This window comes from Agelaius phoeniceus, chromosome 6 (genome assembly GCF_051311805.1).
Source record: "Agelaius phoeniceus isolate bAgePho1 chromosome 6, bAgePho1.hap1, whole genome shotgun sequence".
Classification (NCBI taxonomy): domain Eukaryota; kingdom Metazoa; phylum Chordata; class Aves; order Passeriformes; family Icteridae; genus Agelaius; species Agelaius phoeniceus.
Genome location: NC_135270.1, coordinates 43,456,888 through 43,483,646, shown reverse-complemented (window position 1 = coordinate 43,483,646; position 26,759 = coordinate 43,456,888). Strand labels below are relative to the sequence as shown.

Sequence of the window (26,759 nt, the reverse complement as noted above, 5' to 3'; positions counted from 1 at the left end):
TAATCCATCCTGATGTGTTGTCAAATCTGTGAAGATGCTGAAAAGAATACCACAAGAAAACACTCATCTGATCTAAATTACTGTCACAGGCTGTTCTGTGTAGCAGAATTTTCTTCATTGCTTCTACGTCTCTAAAAAGAATGAGACATTTTACCTAATGAGCAGTTATTAAGTGAAAGATGCTACAGTGATACTAAGGATTTAAAGAAACATCTTGAGATCAGTGTTGAAGCTTTAAAATGTTTCCACCATTTTCCCCATATTGTAGAAGGAATATCAGTAGGAAAAGGGCTTGCTAACACCTAGTGTTTGATAGCTCAGTTCACCCAGCAGCCTGTAATGCCAGCTCCCTTTGAGTTTTTATGGATGCCCATAATCTCACTAAGATTTACACACACTTAATTGACATCATCATGAGAGAGAAGCAGTCTGCTACTGCATGAAAAGTGTATATTTGATGGGTAAATGCTCTACTAACATAAATTAATTCAGTTCAATTCAACTCCAAAACTCTCCTAGGGGTGATGCTGTGTGCCCTGGAAAAGGAGACTTGCATGCATCATGGAGAAGCTGCCAATTCCCCTCTGATAAAGGGAACAAAAGTTTCCCAAGTGTGCTTGTGATTGGCACAGACTGAACCTCTTTTACCACTTCTGTTTTCAAGCAGCTGCACTTGAAAACCTACAAGATACTGAATTGCTCCATTTTCACATTTCCTTAAGTACATATTTTGTTTTAAATACTACGAAGTACAACCACTATTTGTTCATAGCTTGTATGCAATTAGATAACTGAAACAAGTCTATTAGTAAAGGATTGGAATCTATTTTTAAGACTAGACCTTCCTCCATACATCAAACAGGAATAACAACACTTACAATCAAGTTTTAGCATCAGGTCTGTTTATGTATAGATGTTTATTTTGTTGTGTTACTGTAAGACCATATTGTGGTTTATATAACATAGAGAATGGTTGCACTAAAATCCAAACATGCAAAAAATCTCTACTTACAGTGGCTTTAGAAAATACTTGAAAAAGGTCCAAACCTGAAACCACAGATGTGGCTTATACAAAAATGAGACAGGATGGCCATGCTAAACAAAATAATTACAAGGCAGATGATCTGGAATCTTTCTAACTATCACAAGCTGTCCCTCTAAAAATTCTTGAAAACCTTCAGTTTTGCCTTGTATAAAAGGAGAGCTATAGAAAATTAATTACAATTTGGGATTTAATTTCATTTTAGTGAATTGAAAAATAGACAAGTCTTAACATTGTTTAGCTTTGCTTCAGTTCTTGGATATTATATTCTTCCCCTGCTTTCACTGTTCAATAAAGTTGCATCTTTTGCTACTGAATTCTCATTTTATTTCTTGTCCTTATTTTCCCCTTAGTCCTGGATGCCCTTGACTTTATCTTCAATTCCCTCTGATCACATTGTTTGCTGGGAGCAACACCTTTTATTCTGCTCATCTCACTATGGACTGGAGTTAAAAGCTGACCTTCACACTGCAACCCTCCTCAGCTCACTGCCCTCGTGATAAGAGACAACAAGGTCTTGGTAATGTAAGTACTAAAAATATGAGAAAGAATTAGCAAGCAAGACTCCAACAGCAAAAATTATTCAGGCAGCTGGAGCTGTTTCTAAGTCTCTAGTACCTTGACCAAAATCTTTACAACGCCACCAGTCCCTATTTTATCTGATCTTTTTTGGCCTAAAAAACCTGAGGTTCTAATTTAAAGTAAAGCACCATTCAGGCCAAAATCATTGGGAAATTCAGAAGCAAACTAAGGGATAGGAGTTTAAATGTCTGTGCAGGAGGTATAGCTAACATGGACCACAGTGACACTAATAAGACTAAGAAAGACTTGAGGAAGTCATCTAATTCAATGCTCTGCCCCAGGACAAGATCAGTAACATTTCAACCTCCCTTAGATTAGTCTTTCCATCCTGTTTTGGATGACTGAGAAAATAAGTGCCTTACCTTTGATAATCTAACACAGAAGCACAATAGGAGCAAAACAAAAGAAAACCCAGATTAGCAAAGGTGGAAGAAGGTTAATCAAACCTTTTCAAGCATCCAGAAGAAAAGAAATATTGTCAAAAATGTGACTCAAGTCCTATTTTATATGTGCACATTATGCTGAATCACTTCAGCCCTGCAGAAGTTGAGGCCATGGGCATGAAATAAAAGCAGTCTGCTTTAGTTCTCCTTTGAGCTATGTTGGAAAACTGAACTAGTGTACAGTGCAGAGAAAGCAGTTACCAGTTCAACCTCTGTAAAAATATGAAACAATTTGGGTGCCTACATTACTAGATGTTTGAAACGTTTTGTAAGGAATGTGTAAATTACTGTGTTTTTTCACTGACCAGACCCAAATTAAGCCCCATGTCAGGCAGCCAAGGCTGAAGTGTCTATTAAAGAAAAACTGAAACTACATATTGATCTTTCCATTTTAAGCAAGGAAAAAAAAAAACATTTTGCAGGAAGAAATCAGAGATTGGAATAAAATACACTGCTATTATCCCCACATCCCACTTTGATTCCCTTGTGAAAGGTCAGGATGTGATTTATGTTGCCCAGTGGGAACAAGCAGCAATAATCAAATACCAAAAGCATTTTATTTCTATTGACACTTTAAATTCTATTAACTCTCATTTATCTAGAGGTTGTTTATCTTTTCTGTGCATTAGGCAAAGTCAGGACATAGAAACACTTATATAATTTACATATTTGAGGTGAGGCATTTGAGCTACATGAGTGTAGCTATTTTGCTTCCAGGAGCAATGTGAGATTGAAAACAGCTCAGTTGCCTTTGGAGGGTGCATGATCTGAGGCAAGAAAACTTGTGGCTTTATACCTGCTTCTTGAAGGGTCAATGGCTCACTACCACAACCCTCCAAATAAGAGCAGCTCAGTTCCAGCAGAGCTGAAGTCTCTGCCTTGGTGCTGGTAGCTGGACTGGCTCCATTAGAAACCTTCAGATGTTTCTGAATCTCATTTCCCTGTGCACATATTATTAGGGAGATAATATGGGGAGTTAAATGTACAAATAGAGAGAGCATGTGCAGTCCTTTCCCATAAATACAGTGCTACTGTAGGGCAGCTGCTCAGTCAGTAACAATAATGAGAGTAATGCCTGTAAGGCCCTTAGTCAAATGTCACTGATGAGGACTGGAAAGCTAACCAGTTACAAATAACAAAATGCAAAAACTCTATGGAAGTGAAAAGTTCTCTAGAATGAGTGCCAGGAAATAATTAAAAGCATGTAAGAAACTGATGAAATAAGAAATTTATTACTAAGCACTTCCTACTGAGATTGCATATTAGACAGTGCTACAGTATCCTCAGGGAAATACTTGAATTATTTAAAATTTTCCTTGAAAAAGCAGTGGGGGATATCAGTTTATTACAAAATGGAATAAATGAGACCAAACAGGCCTTTCCCATTTCTAATTGCTACAAATCAGAAAATCAATTCTTCTGTTTGCATCAATTTAGAAAAAGGAAAAGAGAATTCTAGGATTCTGTAGCAATCGAATGAGTCTTCTCAAAGACAGATGCTATTCGCAAAGTTGTGCCATGACCAAGAGCACCAGTTACTCAGTAAGTAGCAAAGATGCAAATTCATTGACCCAGAAAGACTTCCATGTTCAGTGAATTGTAGAATATTTTCCATTTAAGTCCCCAAAGATAAGGTAAATTGGAGCTTTATCCTCAGTTTAATGATGGGAAAAGTCAAGCTGCAGAGTGGTAAAAGCATTAGCCAAGATCACAGAGAAAGGCATCTCTAAACACAAGGCTGGGATTCATGAACTTCTGACTCCTAGTACCATGACTGGCCCCTTTCATTTCTGACCATCCTTTCACACCGTTGCTCTACTTCATATTGTAGCATATGATTTTAATGACTTCATGCTTTCCAGTGCCTTTAGAGAGCAGGGAAAAGGCTGACGTGGATGCATAAACCACTTCTGTCACTGCATGTCAGCATGTCAACCAGGGATTACAGCTGGCACTGTTTTTTCTGCAGGCAATGTGATCAGAAAAGCACAAAGTTGTTCAAGCCTGTGATCCCTCAGGACAGATGTTTGTTTGCTCATTCTTACTGTGCACACATGTGTGTTTATGAGAGAGAGACAGGGACAGAAGGAGAGTTAGGGAGAGGGAGGGAGATAGAGAAGAAATAAAACATAAAAACTCTGTTTGATCAGGAGAACTGAAACAGAACTAACCCAGGAGAGAAACGTAAATATATTCATGTCTGGGAACTCGCTGCACTGTGCTGTGCAGCAGGATTCTATTTAGCCTGAGTCTCCATCTGAGAAATATTTCTCCATCCTTCTCTGCACTTTGTACAGCTACATTTGATGTATCATCAAATGGCTGAAGCAATAGCAATTGGTTGGATGGGGCTTTGAGCAATGTGTTCTAGTGGAAGGTGTCCCCACCGTGGCAGGGAGTTTGGAACTAGATGATCCTAAAGGTCCCTTCCAAACCAAGTTCTTCTATGGTTCTAATTAATCTTATGCCAGCAAAGGAGAAATTTACCAGAAATCACTGTTGATAAGGTTTATGCTTGGTACCTGGATCTCATACAATCATGGAGCAATGGACACCAACAGATGAGAACAGCTCAAAATATCTGAGGATTCAGTCAGGGTACACATGCTTGTGTGAATGGCGGTATACTTTGGCATTGTTGGGAAGACCAAGCTATCAGGATATACCTGTATCTCTTAGCATGTAACTACTCTTCATGGAAAATGGCTGGATGTCAAAGAATACAGGGAAAACCACATGGATTGTATCTGTTTTGCACCATAGTATCTCAGGCACTGGGACTCAAAGGCCTGTGGTAAGTATATGAATGCAATGCCAATTCCTTGGGATATTCCAGGGTTCTTAAATCAGATGCCAGGTGAGAACAATTAGGCAGAAAGATGCATCAGTGCCCTATGGATACTGTATCTTGGAATATTTTAAGTGATCATTCTGACATAGAGCAAACCTAGGACTGGGAAATCATAAAGCTCATCTCCTCCCGAGTTTCAGTTTATGCTGTACTACCATTGTCAAAGGTTAATACAAATTTTCCTAGGCATTCACTCTGTGCTCCAAGAATTTATCTTACAAAGAACTCTAGTCAATAGAACTAAGCTAAGAGGAAAGAACTGAGATTTGAGAATCAATGGAAAAAGAATCAGAAAAATAGAGGAAATATTAGAGATGCCACTAAATTACCTAGGTTTTGGGTTGTTACGGTTTAAATTTGGCTGAGCAGTGGGGTCACAATGCAGCAAAGTAACTTCTCCAGCTGCAGAAGTGGGAGTATTTCCACACAATCATGTCTTCCTGAATAAATTAATGAGGGGAAAACAAGGAAACATTTGCTTTCCAACTGAGAAATACAAATGTAATTGCTGTAGATATGATACAAACACATAGAGCTTATTTGACTTCATATTTCAGATCACAAACTAAATGCAGAAGTAGGGCAATTTTTTTTTTAGAAGGACATCTTGTGGGGCATATTTTTGTTGTTGCCATGGTGTGTTATTGTAATTCTCTGGAGCATCAGACACTTGACAGGTCTCAGACTCCATAAGCTTGATTAGATGAACAATCAGGCTCTGGGAAGACAGAAGAGAATCCCAAATCCAGGACCATTGGAAAAAGTGTCATTTTGACCATTACAGCAAATTTTCTTCTAAAGTATTTGGTATTCATCTGCAGATTTGACATATTGGACATCTAGTCTGATGCAGGAAGATCTAAGAGTGTTGCTACACTAATTCAGCTAACAGCTGAATATACAATACAAATAATTCATATCTCTGGTTTTTTGGACAGCACCAAAAAACTTTTACTCAAACTGTCAGTACTTTCTGTTTATGTTTTCTTTATCTAAGCTATAAACAAGATAAATATTTTGGCTAAATTAAAACTAGTATTGCCTCTAACATGTATTTGCATATTAGAAGAACCTTTTATGTGATTGTTATGTAGCAGTAATAAAGACTGCTACAGAAGAATACTTCTTACTCCTCTCCCCTCTCCCTCAAGGCCTATCAGTGGGATCCTGGGTGGGAATTAGATGGTCATGGCAACTTGCATGAAGATACTTTTCTGTGTTTACTTCCTTCCTTAGGTAAACTGCTTCTTTCAACCCTACTGCTGTTAAATCATACTGTGCTACTTGCTCTGCTTCATTACCTTACATGTCTTCATAAAGACCCATGCATTTCCCTCTTTCTTGATGCCAAGCTGACAAATTCCAGGGCTTGACAGACTGCCACCCACATGGGCTTGAGGTACTTGAGGAAGTTAAAACTACATCTCCCTCAGTCTGAATGCAGTGTGTTGCAAGAGCTCAGATCAGCTTTAAGAAACAAAACAGGAGCAATGGATACTGGAAGCTGCAATATAATCACCTTTTTGTTAGTTGTTTTCTGTTTTCTCTCTCTTCTGTCCTCCAAACTAGAATTTGGAAGACAGAAAGTCCTTATAACACTTTCATGAAACTCTTTGAGGATGGAGCAAATTAGAAATAAACCACAGCTTCACTTTTTCTGTGGAAAAGCAAAATACAAAGTACACGGCAGTTAAACTCTAAGCGTAGTGGCAACATTTATGTAATTTTTATATCATGTCAGATCCTATCCCGTCATCCAGTATGGAAACACATGCATTAACATGAGGTTTTTTGCACGAATTTCAAACTATGTTCATTTGTTGATGACTTCATCAACAAGTCTTATATGTTTTATATGTCATTGGATACAGGGGAACAAAACTTGAGTGTTCCTATCAGGTAGCCATATTTATCAGTTTTCCAACTCTAAAAATATATTATAGATGCTATGGCCCTGCAGTGACAAGCTACAATCAACTTTTGATTTCATCAACTTGTCATGCTTTAATCATCCCTCTTGGCAGATCTTTCAACATATGTTGCAGTACTGCCTTCAAAATGTGCTCCTCCAATTCTGTTTTATTAACCCTGTCTTTTTATATGTTTTAGGCTCATTATGAAATGCAGTAAATCTGTCAAAGGCACTTTATATGCTGTCTCCAATTCATGCTGATAGGAAGCATCTGAGAGCTCATTTAAGTCCCACAAAATGAGTACAATATGAGAAGTCAAAATCCACAACAAAGTATGTGACAAGAACCCTGGTGATCGCATTCAGCCTACAGGGCTAATCAAAAAATCAGTTCTTTTGTTCCTTACTCATTGCCCACTCAGAAGGACATTTGGATAGGAAAATATTAAGACCACAGTGGGATCTGGTAGCACCAAGAAAGAAATCCCTTCAGCATGCAGATCAAGCAACACATTAATGATTCCAAGTCATCCAGCACAAGATCCATTTTCATGAAGACAACTGGGTTCAGCCAAACTTCTTACTATTACCTTGGTTTCAGAAGCAAGGTTTCAGAAGTGAAAAGGAGATCATAACAGCCTCAAGTCTGAGGGAAGGAAAAGATTGCTACAGGGACACAAGAAGGCAGAAGCCAAAGTTTTTGTGGGGAGTTGAAGGGTGGAAAAAAGAGGAAATGACATGTCAAAGTCATTCTGCAAGACAGAATGAATTTGGGGGAGGAGGACCCCGGCTCTGAACAGCACAGAGAACTAGAAATTTCCTCTAAGGAAATCACTGAAGTGGTGCAATATGAGCCATGTAGAGGTACTGTGCAGGGATAAATACAAACTCAGAAAGAACTTGTTGCAGTGACTCAAACATCTCAGTGAGTTTTCCCTGTTAATTTCACAATCAGCATTAGACTTTGCATCACTGAGCTCACAAGAACTAATAATCACAGCATTGTATATTATTTACAATATCAGTGCACATGTCAGCTGAAGAAAGGATATGTAGTCTTTTCCTGATTTCCCCAGTGATGCTACTATTAGAACTTCTAAACTTACTTCCCTTTTCTTGTCTAATGCATTATAAATTAAATAAAGCAAAGTTGGAAGAGGTAATATCCCTTTGATAACAGTTAAAAACAGACAAGCTCTCAGAAACAGAAGACACAAAAAAATTACAGAAGTAGAAAAATATAATGCCACTGATTAAAAAAAAACCCACCATGAAGAACTTATATATCCTGAAATGAGGCTGACTTTTTCAACTGTATTGGGCTGACTCATAAAAACTAGTAACCTCCAGTTACTATATAAGCCTATATAAGCATACTATATGCCTATATAAGTGAAGACTAATACAGATATCACATACTATTTCTCCACAGTTAAGGCACTCTTATTTTCTAGGTTGGTCAGCAGGTACCAAAACAGAGCACAGAGAAGTCAGCTCAGTCCCCTGCTTCTGTCTTGGGAAATCTACTGTCTCCCCATGTTCAGTAATAAAGTCAGTGAGATGAACTCTAGCATGCACAAAGAATCTGGACACAATCTTGTGAGACCTTCTGTTTCCAGGACAAGATGGGGATAATGCATAAAAATCAGAAATCATGAGTGGGAGCTGCCCTGTATCCTTTACATCAAACAAATCCTTGCTAAATTTTGTCTTTAACAACTACAACAATCACTGCGTTTTCTGAGGAAATTCCTCATCATAACAAGCTCTTGTGTGTTTTGTGTAATTCCTTTACAAATAACCTTGAGCCTTCTGTATGTCCTCTTAATATCTCAGGAGAGGATCTCATTTTCTCCTCCTCTCTTCCTCTCCTGCCTGCCTTCCCCAGCCCCCCTCCTCAATTATCTCTTGCTGTCTTCTGGGTGGTTATGTTTAATCTCAGGATTAGGCAGAAGCCTGCAGTTTGCTTTGAACAGCTTATCAGCTTCCAAGAGACATTTACAGGGAGAGAAAGACTCCAGTTTTGATAGCAGTAATTGTATTTAGCTTGTAAGATACAAGGCTATTTATCTCATGGCTGGGAAATCACAGAGGGAGAGAAAGAAAATGTTGTCGATAAAAACTAAATAAAGCCTAAAAGAATGAGAAGAGAAGAGAAGAGAAGAGAAGAGAAGAGAAGAGAAGAGAAGAGAAGAGAAGAGAAGAGAAGAGAAGAGAAGAGAAGAGAAGAGAAGAGAAGAGAAGAGAAGAGAAGAGAAGTCCTCAGAATCCTTTCAGTAGAGGGATGAGGTGGGAAATGGATCTCATTGATGGCTTGAGTAGGACAATAAATGACCTGTTTTAAAGCAGTCTATGAATTCTTGTTCAATATTCACGGTTGTGTAAAACTCATGGAATTTTATTTGTAGAGATGGGTAGAAGCATTTTAAGAGATACTGAGAACCAACACTGCATTTGAAGATAGCTGGATCTATGGATATCCACATCTCTGGAAATGAAATCTGCTTTTTTGTTTTTCACAGAAATTTACAATAGTACCCATCATGAATTGTGCAGTGCCATGCAAAACTTACTACTTAAGCCAACTTCAGGTTCCTCTTTTATAAAATGCCCTTTCCATCACACATTAGCAGTATTCAGTCAGTATTCAGTCTGCTCTTGCTGAAACAGCCTCATGCTTCATTTTTCCCACCTCACAATTCCTGTAAAATCTCTGATGCTGGCTTAAGTTCTCCTACTGTATTACTCCATTTTTAAAGTACCTACAAAAGGCTTGGTTGGGTATTTATAGAAAAAAAAAAAGTTTGAGATATTTTGAATCTTATTAGGCTGCAACCAGTATTCTAATTTGCTACAATCAAACAAAGCATGGAAGGGTTAACATCACCTCACTGAGAAATATTCAGCACTTTGCAAAAGTATCAAATGGGTAACAGCAATTTAAAAAATGCCAGATTCCAATTATTCTGATACTTTTAATCATAGAATACTTTTGCTAAAGGAATAATAAGATAGAACCAAGCTTTCAATCTTATCAAGACAAACACAAATACTTCAAGTTCTTTCCACCACCATAATTAATTCTCTACAGTTAAAACAGATGAAATGAAAAATACATCTATTTTTTCTGTGTTATAGAGATGCAGGATATAATTTCAGGTGTCCAAAACATGTCTCAAATTCATGAAATCTTCTCAAAGACGAGAGATCACAAAGTGAAAGAAAAACTGATAAAAACTGACAGACATGAGATTCTTCCTGTAGCCTTTGTTGCATCACCTTTCACTTAAACACAGGACTATAACCTCTACCTGACATTCTTTATTTCTTTGTGAGCAAGTAGTTTAGACTACACTAGAATATTTGGAAAGTAGCTACAACAATTATCTAGCTCAATCAGGGCTGGCCAAAAGTCAAAGCATGTTCTTAAGGGCAGTGTCCAAATACCTCTTAAACACTTATGGGCATGAGGCCTGGTGACAATCTCTCTAGAAAACTGGTTCTGTTTGACCAGTCTGTGAGTAAAGTAATGCTTCCTAAGATCTATTCTGAACCTCCTCTAGCATAGCTTTGAAACACTCCTACATGTCCCATCACTAAGTACCACGGAAAAAATAGCTCAGCACCTGTCTCTGCTTCCACCCTCAGAAAGCTGCAAAGAGCACTGTCACCCCAGCCTGCTTTGCTCCAAACTCAGCGACCCCCAAGTCCTTAACCACTCTCCATGGTACATGCCTTCCAGCCCTGTCACCAGATTTGCTGCTGTGCTCTGGACATTTTCATGGATGTTCACATCCTACTCAAATTATGGGACACTACCAAGAGTGAGACCACACAAACACTGAATAGAACAGGACAACCACTCCTTTTGACTGGCTGTCTGTGCTGGTTTTTATGCTCCCCAGGACATGGTTTGCTGTTTGCACTGTCAGGGTCCACATATGACTTACACTGAGCTGCTGCCCACCAGCACTCCAGAAAGACCCCTTCTTCACAGCTGATCTCCAGCCACTCCTCTCCTAATTCCTAGTAATGTTACTCTGCTCCAGGTGCAGAATCCAGAATTTGTTCTTGCTTAATTTTATCCCATTAATCATTGTCCAATGCTCCCAATCCAGCTAGAATTCCCTGCAAGGTTTTTCGTCCCCTGAGGGGGTCAACAGCACCGGCCAGTTTAGTCTCACTAGCAAACGTCCCACATCCACTACCTTCCCTTCGTCCATGAGATAGGTGACCTTACCACAGAAGAATGAATATAGTGAACAGATCTGTCCCTAGAACTGAACCCTGAGGAGCAGCTCTGGTCACCAGTTGCCAGGCAGATGCAGCCCCATCCACCACAGCCCTATGAGCTCTGCAGTTCAGCAGTTCCTAACCCAGTGCACTGTGCACAGCTCATCCCACAGCTGGGCAATTTCTCTTGAATGGTGCTGTGAGGGATGGTATCAAAAGCATTACTAAAATCCAGGAAAAACTACATCCACTGCCTTCCCTTCATCCATAAGGCAGATAGAAAGACATAAAATTAGTTACAATGGAACATTCCCCTTGTGAACCCATGTTGAGTGTGCTTTATGACTGCATTATTCTTCAAATACCTTTCAACAGCATTCAGTATAATCTTCATAATTTTTCCTGGAGCTGAGTTTAGACTAACATGTCTGTAGCTCCCTGTATTTTTCCTCACACCCTTCTTATAGCCTGGAATAGCAGTGGCTACGTTCCAGTCAGCAGGGCTCTCCCAGACACCAAGACCCTTGCTAGATAATTGAGAGGAGTCCTGTTGCTAGCATCCTTCACTATTCCTTCAGTTAGCTAGAAAAATTATTGAAAAAAGCAAGAAAGAACTCAGCCAGTTTTCTTCCCTATCTTACATAAAATGAGGGGCACAAATCTAGCCACTTCAGATCTTTCCACCTAGAAAATGAAGAAATACATTTTAGCAAGGCAGGGTAGGTAGCAGAATCTACACCACTATCACTTTGACCTGCTTTTAGAAAGCTTATTGTTTTACACAAAGACTTTGTCTCACGTAGACTAACAAAGATGCAGTTCAAATTGGATTGCTTCCAAATGAAAAAAAAAAAAAGATATGCCCAACAGTTCAGGAACATTCAATCCTTGGAACTGGAACTACACTGAAAGAAAATCCCAGCACAGACACCATGGTCTCAGAATCAGCTTTTTGTTTTGTAGGTATGTACTTATCTGGCCAGAGCAGTCAGTTCTGCTGCCAAGAGCTAACAGTCCAGCTTTCCCAGAAATGCAATTTCCTCTCAGAAATGTACTTCAGAGATCAAATAAAGTAGGGACATAGAGGATGAACTATTTTTTTCTTTTATCCATAGCAAAAAACCTGCAGAATAATGTAATTTGAAAGGGCAAAGACTAGTGCAAGAAGAGTGACAGATAACTCGAGAATGATAAAGGGGAAAAATATAAAAATGTGTACTGTATGGATGAAATAATGAACCCTGGTAATAATCCAGTTGTTTAATACTGTCTTAATTCTTGTTTCTAAAATGCATTAAAAAATCCAGGCTACACTTGTTTTGCTGGATCATGCATTTCTTTAAATGACAGCTCCTTCCTACCTGTTGCCTTCTTTCCTTTAATCCTCTCCTTTAAAACATTACTTCAATAAGATAATAAGATTTTATTTTTTTATCGTGGATACTCTTACTTATAAGCTTGTCTTCACCTTGGTTTTTTTTTTTTTTTTTGGTTGTTTGGTTTTTTGTTTGTTTGTTTTTTGTTTTGTTTTGGTTTTTTTTTCCTACTGCAGAATATGTAGTTTGTGCCTGGATGAACAAACAGGAATGTCAGGCTTGTTTTGACATACACTACAAATCTGGCATCACACAGAGTATTTCTTTGCAAGGAAAAGACAGTGAACTGAGTAAAAAACCCCCATCCTGCTTAAGAAATAATGAAAACTTAAGGACTGAGGTATCCTAGTTCTGTGTAAAAATTGAAGATTTATTTCTAACTGTTCTGAAAATTTCTGTAAGCTGTCTCAAATTTGATGGGTTTCATTTTAATCAAAACAAAAACATGTCAGATACTTCCTCTTCCTGAAGTCTGGGTCTAAAATTACTCAAATTTCATCATTAAACAATTTATTTGGATATAGAGAAGGCTTTCTCCAGGAACATAAAAGCAAGAAAATAACAATGACCAAGCACAACCTGTTTTCTGGGAGACACTTAAAAGGATGAAAGCATGAGAGACAACAGAAGGGAGGAAGTCATAGAAAACTGTACTTTAGACTACAGCAAAAGTTTTATACCCTGACCAAGAAAAATCCTATCATATTGTGATAACCAGCTTAATGAATCAAGCATTAAGAAATTGGCTATCAGTACAGCCTATGGAAGAAGCCCATCTCCTTATTGTGTTCTTGAGAGAGAGGAGAAAGAGCAAAACTAATGCAAATAAATCACAAACAGTTCAATGGTTTTGGCTGAACCACAACAGCTGAATTGCAGACAGCAGCCTCTGTGCTAATACTACTTTGATATCTCCCAATTCTCAGGAGCTTTGTCTCACATACCATACTGGGCCACTGTTCTGTCTTACTGTCCAGTAACAGAAACTCTGGTACCTTGAGATGGTACTAAAGATGAGAGACCATCCCTAGTAATTTGGATTATTTCAGTCACAAAGCCAACTTTAGCTCCAAGTTAATTCTCTCCTTTACCATTTTTCTCTAACCCTTTTCCTTACAAGAAAGTACAAAGTTCATGCTGCAGGTGACTGGAATGCAATCAGATGCTATAAAACCCAAAATGCCATTGCCTGAGTTGTAAGTTTGCTGTCATTCTATTTTCCTTGTCTTTTATTTGAAGTTGTAAAAATACAGCTCTGGAGCCTTTTGGTCCCATTGGGCTAGTTTCAGTTAATTTCAATTTAACTAAAGACTGTATTTTAAGGAAAGCCAATATTCTCTCACTTTTCTCATTTAATGAATATCCAACTTTTATTTGTACTTTTCATTGAGCAAGTAATTATGAGTCTAATGTATAATCCTTCCACAAGTAATAAAACTCATAGAGGAGCATGGAAATGCCATTCAGAATGCAGCCCTGACTGAAGATTGCACCATGTGTGATGACAAAGAAGAAACATTAGATAGTTTATAAAATTAGTAAACATTAGGGTATAGCACTGTGTGAAAAACCAAGTGCACATGAAATTGTTCATTTTACAGACAACACAGTGTGCCCAAGCAAGCATGGTCTACACATACACCATTTTATAAACACTACCAATAACTGTGCTTCCAGAATTGACATGATGCTATGTGAAACATAGGGGATTACTCAGCTACTATCACTCAAGTTTGATATGAATTTAAATTTTCAGCAGGTTCCAGTTGAAATGCACTGGATTAGCCTGGGTCCATCCAACCACAAAGCCTTTACAGAACTGAATCTCTGCTGAACACAGGTTTGGTCTTGCAGTCAGATCAAAAACAACAGTGCAAGTTTGGTTTGTGAAAGACAGCAAGTAATTAATTTTAAAAGCTCCTGTTCAATCTTTTTTTAAGCCATTGTCTGCTCAGAAAATGGGACTAATAAGTATTGGCTTCCTGTAATAATTGGTTCATTGAATCTTTTCTGAATCTTAGGCATTCATAATGCCACTCTATTATATGGATATTCTGGTATTTAACATGAATTGACATCAAGCCACAGTCCTTTCCTTTGGGAGGGCTGGAACATTGCCCTCCACCCTTGGGTTTTTTTTTGTTTGTTGGTTTGCTTGGGTTTTTCCCACAGTAATGTATTATCTTCTGTTTTTTTGATTTTTGTCTTTTCTTTTTTTAATTTGGCTAAAATATTGGTTTGAAAAAAGAAGGAAACAAGTAAGGGATTAACCTGCACACACCAAGTATAGTCCCATAAGCCTTATTTTCACAGGGACAGGCTGAAAAATTCATCATCTACAAACAGACAAAAATTGAAATACGTGCACAGAAAGGAAAAGGTGTCTGGAAGATAAAGGTGTCCTTTTTTCTTAGGGTACAACTGAACACACTATATACTTGCCCAGAATATAAGATTAATGCTGATTCCATAAAACCATACATCTTCTAATGAAAACATAGAAATATCTTTAGCCAAGGCAGAAGCCCAGGGTACTGAGGTAGTCTCTCAGGGTGATTTATTTTCCCTTTAAAAAAAAAATCTCTAAAGCACTGAGCTGAATATTTCGTTTCTTTACACCAGAGACTTACTACAGCAAGCAATATAAGAAGAAAATTTATTCATAGGGTTTGTAGTGACTGTAATTGGCTGCCAACTGGATTGGAGGTATTTTACAAAATAATTGATGAAAGGAGCAGAAGAAAGATCCTCAGTTGGACCTTTCCTCTCAAACCAATGGATAGCAGAGCTAGAACCTAACACAGCATATCCATCATGGCATTCTTAAAAAAGAATTTTTTCACAGAAATAAGGTTAATAATTGAAATGTATCCTTTTGCATACACCTCACAAAACACTGACAAAGGGACATATGTAGTAGAGAGCAATATAGCACAGATGACTCACATTCAAAAACCTTCCTGTGTGCTTTCTGAGGGAGTAGAAGAGATGAAGTCATCCCCTTGGAGTAATTTATTAGTATAATGTCACATAAATTAGCACATAACCTCGAGTTAGGATATTTCCTATAATTTAAGTTTCTTTTGAACAATTCCTACACCACTAGCAAGAAATCCTCCTTCTGTCTTGAGTTACTACTATACAACCTAGGAATAAAGAACTGAATGTTTCTTAGACTCAATATCCAAAATCAAGATCATGGCTTGACCTTAGGCAACATATGAATAAGAGGAATGTGGTTAACACTGGAGTTCTTGTGTTCATTCTTCCTTTTATAACCATGCACATCATCAGATCTCAGCTATTTAATACACTGTCAGCAGCACACAAAGCAATCTGTTTTTCACTTGGTCTAAGTTTGATCTTTTAGCATTGTGACAAAGTATCATGACATTGTTATTTGCCAGTGGTGGGATGAAACATGTGACAGTGTATCAAGAGCTAGTTATTCACTATTTCTGGTGGATTTAGGGTGATAATTTCCAAAGATATTGAATTTTTCTGCTGCATTTTGACAGAAAGCCAACTAGGAGTTGTCAGTTTTGGTTAGATGCTGTGTTAACCTTTGTATCTGCAAACCTAAGAGAGTAAGTGAAATTCAGAGGATAAAAAATTATGGGGCAAGCATAAGGTCTGCTCAAATACTTGTTTATGTTCCATGTTCCTTACATTTCTACTCTGTATTTATATAGACAATATTTGGGGTGGAGCTAGAGTCTTTTCATTTCACAGCTCCTTTTCATAAAGTCTGTTCAAAACTTTTCAAATATTTAGAAAATATCACAAGTAGCAAAACCAAATTTGTCATTGAATGGCTTTGTAAGTCTATGTAGAACCAGGATTCACTTAGAGACCTCTGAAATAGCATCATCTATGGACATCATAACACACAGTTGGCATGCTTATTCTTCCAGTGTAAAGGACCATTAGTTTGTTTTCCAAGAGACAGAATATGCATCACCAGGCTTGTGAATTTATTGTCGAGATGAAGCAACAAAGATTTATATAGCAACCAGTTGTTACTAACAACAAAGATTTGTATAGCAACCAGTTACTACTACTATTAGGTTATAGGTACAGATACACTAAAAGAGAACAAAAAGAAAAATATATGTACCTGTGGGGTAGTGTTCATTCACTGGCCAGCTGTCAACCTGAAGTGTTGCATTGCCACCATTCCTGGTAAAGCGTACCACGTGGTATTTGCCATCATTTACAGGTGTGCTTTCCTCTTTAATAGAGATGTCCACTGTGCCAATATTGAAGACTACACCAATTTTGCCCTGCTCCTGAAAGAAGAAAAGAAACAAGTGTTTTAAAATTGCTGCCACTTAGGAGAATGTTCTTGGCCTCTAAGTCTCTAGTGGGTAGTTCTGCCGGTAGATGGCACTGGAGAATACACAGAATTGTCATTTTGAGCTTCCTCAGGACACATTTCATTGGTTCTGCTTCAATGCAAACACTTTCTTTCACACTGTTCTTTACAGCATTCACCCGAAGACAGTGACTCATTTGTTCCCATAAAAAATCACAGAAGACAGGTGAGAAACCAGGCAGCAAAAATCAGGAGATGTGGATAAAGAGTTATTTGAGCAACATCTCTACTGATTATTACTAGTCACTTGTTATATAAAATGCAGCCACTGACAGGCTGTTATCTCAACACCTGTTTTGTTCTGTTATTCTTCTTGGGAAACAAACAGTCCTCACTCCCCAAAAAAATAATTGTGGTATCCAGCAGGAAGAATGCAGTTAGAAGATGAATGGAACTCGAAGGGAGCAGAAGTGTCATTAGCTGACTTTGAAATCCAGAGGGAAGCTACCTAAGAGACAGGAGCTGCCCATCTTATTTTTCTCCATCACAGAGCAAACAGTGCCTTACCAATAAAGCAGCGTTTTTCCAAAACTTTGCACCAGTCACTGACTGAAAGGGAAGAGCAGGCAAAACCTGTTATAATAGCCACAACACTTCCTTCTGCAGGGCCCCTCAGGTGACTCCAAATAATGACCATATTTAATGACTTTAGGTTGCAAAAGACACACCCAGAGTATACTCTGATCAGATATATGCATTTAATATTACTGATTTAAACAGCAACAGAAATTCTCATCACTGTACAATTAAGAGCAATGCATCTTCAAGCACTCAGTAAGGAGAGGCACAATATGCTAGTGTCAACAATTATGAAGGCATATTAAGTGCACTGCACATATACAAAACTGGTACAGACAGGCAGAACTAAAATGTATCATATAGGAAGTCAATATATTTGCTAGCTATCCATACTATAAAATTGAAACAACAGAGAGTAAATGGCCATCTTCTATGCAAATACATTTTTCTTGAAAAAAACTGAGGTATAATAATGAGTCACAGGACAATTCTGTTCCATTTACTACCTTACACATCTGCTTAGAGGGCAGAGGATCCCATTCTTCAGGGCTGTTACCCTAACTTTACTACATTCACATTAGCAAATCTCAGCAATAAGAAAGAAACTTCTGCTCTTGTACTTGATGGCCACCTTGGATTCCTCTCCTGGATTTATTTCTGTCTCCTGGTATTAAAAAAATCTTTTTCTGAAAGTTTCACATGTTTCAATTTCTCAGAGAGGTCTTTCTGATTCCTTTACCTTACATTTCAAAGCTTACTCATACCAAAGTACTCATCACAAATTCCTTGTATCTTCACTACCCTTCTTCTTTTTTGACATTTTCTTCGTAACACCAAATTTCCTGGTGTCAGACTACAGGATTGTTTTAGGAAAGGAAATAAAACAATCCTGTAGCTGAAGAGGTGATGAACTCTGGTGGTTCAACTACTTGAAGCTTAGCACTGAAAACAGTAAGCATTTTGGTTTTTCTCTCATTAAAACAGTAAATTTTAGACTGTGCTAAATATATGCTGGATAGAAAGTTTTATGTACATTCATACTGTTATTCTTTGAAGGGACTTTTCTTAAAGATAGCAATATCATCCTTTTCTTCACTGGACTGCGAGGTAAGTGGATTGCTGCTCCCAGCAGATGCATGTAATCAGATGCCATTTGGAAACAACCAACGTTTCTTCTCTTATGCTATCCCAAAAAATAAGTTTCAGTTAACAATGATTTATTTTGGATAAAAGCATTGCTGGCACAGCTTTACCACTTCTTTGACATATGAAGTAAGTGATCTCCCAACTCTGTTTTAGTGAATCTTTTGCTTGCAACCACATAATTATCTTTACCTGCATAGCAATTACCAAAGAACTTGTGATTAATTTTTTCTCAGACTCAAATAATACATAGTGACTGGGTAACCTGGCTACTGATATTGTGGTTTTGCAAGATATAAACTTACAATCAGCCTCCTGGATGATTTCTCATATTGCTTTTTAATTGCCATCAACACACCAAGCTTCTTTGGCAAACTGTGGCTGCTCTAAGAAGAGTCCACCTTGGTGAAGGCATAGCATGAGTAGGTAAGATGAAGACCTTCACCTTTTCTAATGGAACAGATTAGAACCACCACCACAGAAGAGGAAAGGATTAAAAGCTATTCAGCAGAGTGAAAGCTTCATACCTCCAAACCTACAGGCTCTATGAGGCAAAGGTAAAAACTTGCAGGTGGGGAAAAGGATGGTGGGAAGTTCAATTAATCTTTGCAGAATGAGAAAATGTTTCTGACTTCTCCTCAGAGGAAAAGGAGATAGCACCTTTCACCATTTCCTTTCCCAGGGCTTAAGGAAAAGACCTATTTAAAGAGTTAGTGATAAGAGGGCAAGCTGGGAAAGAGATAAGATTCTGGAAGCAGAGGACTGCAAAATGCCAGTGGCCTTTAGTATGATGGAGAGAGGGGGGAAATGAGCAAATTGGTGCCTTCCCCATCCCAAGAGGCATCCCCTCCCAGAGCCAGAGAAGACAGCCCTTCTAAAAGCAGTGTAACACTCTGTTGCAATTAAGAAGTGCAAAAAATTGTCTAAAAAAAAATCATGGTTCTTGTGAACAGTCTGTTCCAGCTCTCTTCAGTGATCTGAAGATCACTCTTGGGCAAAGCTCCCTATGACTCTTTGACTTGACTTTTGCAGAATCACAAGTTCTGAGACTCTTATTTGGACTGAGTAGGAACTTGTCATGAAAATGGTTTTGTTCCAATTACCAGAATAAAACACAACACAATATGTCAAATGTAGGGCTACTGAAGCCAAACTGCACACACAGACCCCAAGATACAGTTTACTTATGATATTTTAAATCTCCAGGGAACCAGACACTATGAAAAAATTAACAATTAGTTTATGCATTCCTGGCAGAAGAAAAATAATAAAGTAAAGCAAAACTCAGAGAAAATCCTACAGCAGAGAACAGTGACCATGGACACAAGGAGCAAATCCACAATTTATTTTCAACATCTCTTCAAATCCCAGTTTCTTGCACTACAATACTTCATTAAAAACAGCTTTTACCAAAACCTACCTTCCTTCTAAATCGGAAAGACAAGTTCGACCATTACAGTTTGACATTTCATGATGGACACAGCCTTTCATTCCTTTCCCCACACATTCAGCTGGTGGATTTTCTTTTCACATAACCAAACAAAGGTATTAACTAGACCAGTAAATATGTGACAAAGAAAGGTTTATATTTGAGCCACCACATTTATTTTTTAGCTATAGGAAAAAAAATCATAACTATGCAGCAAGGGAAAAGGTGAATACAGAGGCACACAGAGCAAACAAGTTACGTGCTCCAAAAGGTTTCAAGAGAATTTTAACACACAGTGCAATTTTTTTCCTCTCTATATTGGTACTCACTGAGTGCCCCAAAAAGTTTCCATGAAAAGGCAACCATTAATTAATGTCTTTGAAAACTCCAAGTGACATCAAGTGCTGGCACTATGTCTTAGAAAACTGAGAACCATTTTACTTATAAATAATGAAGTGAACTCAGCATTCAATCTATCTTACTTTTTTCTCTTCTTTCTTTAAGGCTATTTGCCAAAAAGGATTTTTAAAGTTTTTTTAAGAATTTGTCTTGTGCTGATTTATCCCATAAAATTGCTGCCCTCAAAAGCCACATTACCACTTCATTCCTTGCAGTACTTCTGGAGATAAACTTCTGCCATTATGTCTCTAAGAATTTAGAACTATAATTATGATCACATAATGGAATGGTTGTAGATAAGTTAAAAGAACAAAAAAGCACAAAGTCCTGAAAAAAAAAATGTACAATGCTTCTCCTTGACCTGTCTACTCTGCACAGACTCCTGGCAACTGTTTGTTATATGCACAATTTCCAAACATTTGCAACATTATTAAATGACAAAGAGCTAATCTACAGCCTGGATCAGCAGATCAGCAATTTATTGGTTGCCCTGAAGCATTGGTTCACTTTGTGCACCCTTTTCTCTTACCTTACTGTAAACCAGATTCTTTATCTGTGACAGAGGAGTTATAGACACCTATCTTTCCAAGCTCTACAAGCCCTGAAAATCCAGATATATTTCATTTAAACACTGATTATATACTGCCAATCCAAGCATTTCAGCCCTGAGAGCAACTATGATCTGAGAGGAGCAGGTCCTAAGCTTTCCTCAGCTTCTACATTCAACTCCTTCAAAACCTGTCTGTTCCTTCAAAACAGGTCTGAGGTCTTACATTTTAGCATGTATGTAGTATGTTTTAAATTTGTTTCCCTTCATTCAAAGAGAAGCAGAGCCTGTCCTGTGAGAAAATTGTTTTTTGCTTTCTCCATGCCATGCCTTTACATTTTGAAGGCATCTCTCTTTATGTAGCAGACCAGGTAGGAAGAAACTAAAATGGGGTTGGTAGTGATTTTGTAAGATGAGCAGTTCAAGAGTGTTAGAGGGTACACACACATGAACAACCACATACACACTATGCTCTTTACTCTTAGGTTTTCTTTTTCTAAATCTAAAATTTAAATTGTCCACACTAAAAGCATATATTTGTTCTCTGTGTTCAGAAAGCATTTTATTTCAAAAACCACGAGAGAGAGCTCCAGGCATTAGGACAGATTCTACTCTCAGTTGCATCAATGTGAATCAATAGCAATTCTGTTGAAGAAACTCAATTCCTACTGATGGAAGTGGAAGCAGAGTTTATCCCAGTATCTTCTTGTGTTGTTTTGCTTATTTTTCTGAAGCAAAATGTAAAATTAAAGGAAGCATTTATAAAACATACCTGAAATCTGACTACAATCCCAGGCTGTGTTTTCTCACAGTCATTTTATTGCATAATATTTAAATAGCAACTACTGCATGTACTGCCTCCTCCTCCCACCCTGGCTGGTTCCAGCATGGCTAGACATCAGCCCAAACCTGGCAGACAATACTCCTGGTTACTCCATCCTGCAGATCACTGTTGACTTTGCTGCTCTCATTTGAAATTGATACAAGCGTTTTTAGTAATACAACAGGCCATTTCACACTGTAGGAAGGTTTCGTAAACTTTCCCTCCCCCCCAAAAAAATGCCACACAGATACACTTCAACCACCCTCTAAATTCAGGAAAATTGCTTTGTTTTGTTATAACCCTGAGAACTGCTCTTCCTGGAATGGCTGTCTTCTGCTTAGATGCCTCACACTTGCAGTCTATGTTTTTAAAAAGAGATTGAACTTTTATTTCTTCCTCTTTGTTTTCACTTCTTGCTTTAAGACTTTCTTTGCTTGATTTCCTTCGGGGTTTTGTTTGCCTGGTTGTTTTTTTATTTTTGTTCTGCCTCAAACTTGATTCTGAATGTTAGTCCCTCTGAAGGATTGCTCACTCTCTGTGGTTTAGGGGGCTTTGCAGAACAGTGTTAAATGTTGCGCGTTATCCAGGAGAACCGAAGGTATAGATGCATATTCCACAGAGGACATCCATTTATTACTACAACTACAAATCACTGGATGTGAACTTTCACTGTAAACAGAAACTCAGAAAGTTCTTGCTGATTAGAAAGGCAGTAAAAACCAGCATTGTCCTTAGAGGCCCTTCTGGGCTGCAGCTAGAACTGAATGCATGGCTGGACAGATCTTTCTGGGACACGTGTGCCAATGGATTTTAGAAGGGCAAGTATTAGAACCTGTATTCAGCACAGAGTATATATAAGGCAGTTAGCTCTACTGTTGTCTGACTGGCCATATTCAGTACTCTTTTTAATATCACTGGGAGGTAAGTCTGAAATCAGTATTCAATATGTAAAAAACTCCAGGCCTGGGTAGAGGGAGAGTTTACTGAATGAAGTCTGCCTTTATCCAACAATGACAGCAGAGGAAGAACACTCAAGAATCAGAATTGCCACCCTGGCAAATAGGATGATCAACAAAACCAGCAAATGCTCTGGGAGAAATGACAGGTATTGAAGCTCTCCTGACTCGGAAGTTTTTTGATCAGGGTGCCAACACTTTACAGATACCTTGAAACAAGGAAAAATTTTAAGGGGAAAGGAAATACACAGGTTTGGTAATTTTGTTTTATTTTTAAGGGCTGTTATAAGGAGCAGTAGGTAATTCTTTGTTATATACTGTTATTGCTTCTTTAAGGTGCTTGACCAGATCTACTCAATGCCAGTTAAAACCTATTTATCAGAAAGAATCACACACACACAGAGGATAAATATATATAGAAATTATTACCCTTTGGGGGCATGGTTTTTAAAAGAAGCATTTCTCAGCAATACATAATTTATAAGGCTAAAAAGGACAATTGTTATAATCTACTCTCCTCTAAAATTTTATAGGACGTCATTTATCTTGTCTAAATTGATTCTTTTTAAACTACAGAACATATTTTAGAGCAACATTTGTGATTTGCAGCTCAGGAAAGAAGGCTTAGATTCATTACAGTTGCTACTTTGATGAGATTGGCATAGTGTTGAACATGGTCAAAAAAGCAAGTGAAATTCAAGAATTATGATGAAAAAGAACAGTGCACAAAAGGAAAACTTATAATAGAAGTTGAAGGTGGACCTTTGACTTAAATTCTTGAACACTGTACACAGATCTTTATAGGCCCTCACAAAAAGGAAAAGAGGAGATACAAAAGGTTCTGAAAAGTAGTACACTTGAAACAACTGTGTATATAGTCATGAAGCAATGATTCAGCATTAGCTCTTTTTAACTCAAAGAACTATAAATATTTAAGAAAAGATTTGACAATTATGTTAAAGCAAAAAAAGTACCAAATTCATGGGAAGACTCAAGAGCCATTGAATACAGCAATATGAATATAACCTTGTGCTCAGCTCCTCCTGAAAAGCAGATCCTTACTGTTTAACAGTTACTGCCTATACTGAAACACCACCTAGCATCATACTGCCACAAATGACTTGTAAGTCTGTGATCAAGCCAAAATTTTCTTGAACGTTGCTACTGATTCTTGTTCATTTTAAGAAGTGGTGAAAAAATCAAATTGGGAAATATTAATGAAAATCTAATCTTTTCCACTGAAGGTTTAGGAAAGGTTGCTTAGATAAACATCTGTCAGACACATACAGTGCCTTTAGTCCATCCTCAGAGCAAAAAAAAAGCCAAAGAAAAGACTTAGGGTTCTAGCTTCATCTTTCCTTGACTGCAAACTCTCTCCTTAGTTTTATAGAGCATAAGAGAAAACCACTTAGCTCTCTGAGTTTCTTGCTTAAAAGCAGGTTTTCCAATCATTTATTTAACCTTCCCCATGGCCCTGAAACTCCTTCAGTTTACCTGTACCTTTTTTTCAAGTGGAGACACCAGAAATTTTAAACTTTAGTTTACAGAAATTATACAATCTTACCATGGGGGCTCATATTTGAGGCTTATTCACCATTATCAACAGTTAAATTCAGGAGTTCTCCCTGGGAGTGTTCCTTGTATTGAAAGATGATCTCTACTCTTTGGTTGGAGACACATTACCTTATTTGGCTAAAATAAAATTGATACCAGTTTCCTTGTTAAGAGTTTAACAAATTTTCCAAACTGCCCTTCATTTTTTGCCAGTAAAAGGTTTATGTGGGACACAGATGGTAATATAGTACTTTTTCAATGGCCCTTCCAACAAGAAATTGTAGCACAGCAATACACTGCTACTAAAGTACATCTTACTCCTGGCTCCTGGTCTTGAACTTTTTTTGACCAAACACCTTTGCAGTATTACAGAAATAGATTTACCAGTAGGATATGAAATTACCATTCTCTTGGTTTAATTTTACCTACTCTGCTTGTCTCCCTGCATGTTTCTGTCTTTCAAAAAAAAAAAAAAAAAAAAAAAGGACAAAGCTCAATTCTGTGACAGTTCTACCAGGGTCAGGAGTGGCTCATTATGTACAACAACACACACAAGATATTTTCACCAAGAAAAGACATGAAATGTGAAATGTAGAAGCTGCTTGTTTATTTCAGCCTAGATACCCTGCATCAGATAAGAGCTTTACACATCACTGAAGCAGTTTAGGTAACATTAATACATAATATCAGCAGAATTACGCTTAGGAATTAATTTTACACCCAAAGCTTACATATTTCATGTAAGGTGATACCATTAGTACAGACTGAGACCTTTAAATTTTAACTCACTCACAGAGGCAATCAAGATCAGTTAGATAGAGTACAGGGTTGAAAGAAAAGATTTTTGCTTTTACTGCTAGTCTGCTGTACCTTGAAAAAACCACTTTAATTCCTCTCTCTCCAGTTTGCCTTTTTATGTGATAATGTGAAGCCACATTATCAAAAGGCTTATCAAACAGTATATTTGTATGTTATCTGCCCCAGTGGAGCCGTGGTATCCAGTGGGGCCTCCAGATGTTGTTGCAGTACAGTTAATTAATATCAAGCAGGGTATCCTGCTTTACATTATCATCATTACCATGATAAGGCTTGTACTAAGCTTACTCTAAACCCATTTCCTCAAAATCTGGGGAATGCTGTGGCACATCTAGTTGCTCTTGTATCTGACACCTGCCAAGCCCAGTAATCAGTGGTATTCAGCAGTCTTAAAAGGGAGGCTTCCTTCCTTGCCATTCAGTGCCTATGATGCAGTGCCCAATTAAATCTTTATTCCTATTACCTGGAATAGCAGCAGTACACTTCCAGCCAATTAACAGGCAGTAAAATGTTTCAAGAAACACATGCAGGTGTGTTTAGGCCACACAATTTCCGAAAAACAATTGTTATTACACAGCTGGTGAAACTCCAGCCACGAGGCTGCTAAACCCCAGTCATCTAGAGATATCATACTGCAAGTAAAGAAACAGAAATTAGCAGCATGCTGAAAAGGGGAATTTCCTAGGGAAACAGAATGCAAAACAGATTAAAGAGGTGACACCTGTCTATTGGTTCACTAGCAAATACATTATTCAGATGACTAATCTGTTCTCACAGACTAAAATACACATCACAAAAATATGCCCTATCTGATGGTGTGAACTCCAACTATAATTAGGATTAAATATTCTGACAGTGCCTTCTGAAAAGTTTTGTGAAATTATACCTTGTAGATATGATTCTGCACTAGGTCAGAAAGAGGAACCATTCTGAATGTTGACACAAGCTTCAATTTTCCCAGAGAAGACAACCAATGCATATTGTGTGCTGCATTTTAAACTTGAAGTATGCTTAAGCTGCTGCACTCTTCCAGAATTATAGAAGTTCACCAATTAAAAGTAGGCCTTTACCTTTCTAAGAACTGCTCTGCAACTCACTCTTCAGACAAAAACATCACCAGCTGCTAAAATGTCACATCCACTCAATAAAGAAATGACTGCAGTAGCGAGTCGCATTTTAGTAGGGCACAAGAACAAGGAACTTGCTCCAAAGCAGAGATCTTCCAGGAGAAAATATGCCCATCCATCTCACAACATCTCCCCTGGGGTTTCAATCCACTGGGTAACATTGCCAACAATTTGTGCTGGCAGAAGCTAAAGTGGCAGTCACACTCCAGTGGTTTGAACCTTGCTGGACACCAGACACTCATCAAAGCCTCTCTATCACTTCTCCAACTCAGCAGGACAATGAGAAGAAATAAAATGAAAGGCTCATGAATTGAGATAAGGGCAGGGAGAGATCACTCATGAGTCGCTGTCACCATCAAAACAGTCTCAGCTTAGAGAAATTAGTTTAATTTCTTACCAACCAAATCAGAGTAGGATAATGAGAAATAAATCTTAAAAACACCTTCTCTTTGATTCTCCCTCCTTTCAGGACCTTTACTCTCGAACTCTCTACCCTCTCCCTGCTGCCTGCAGCACCATGGGCTTCACCATGGGCTCTATCCCACTGCCATTGCTCCTGCTCAGCAACTTTTTCCCCCTTTTTAACCATGTTTTCACAGAGGTTATATCACTGTCATGGATGGCCTTGGCCA

The 26,759-nt window shown here is 38.0% G+C and overlaps 1 protein-coding gene across 20 annotated transcripts in view; it reads right to left on the bottom strand.

Annotated features, from left to right (window-relative positions):
- NRXN3 (neurexin 3) overlaps window positions 1-26,759 on the bottom strand; it is an 868,815-nt gene that overhangs the window by 118,472 nt on the left and 723,584 nt on the right. For all 20 annotated transcript variants that reach the window (XM_077180570.1, XM_077180572.1, XM_077180566.1 and 17 more), the window contains one exon: window positions 16,557-16,728. In XM_077180570.1, coding sequence (XP_077036685.1) covers window positions 16,557-16,728 — 172 coding nt within the window. The remainder of the gene's footprint in view (window positions 1-16,556; window positions 16,729-26,759) is intronic.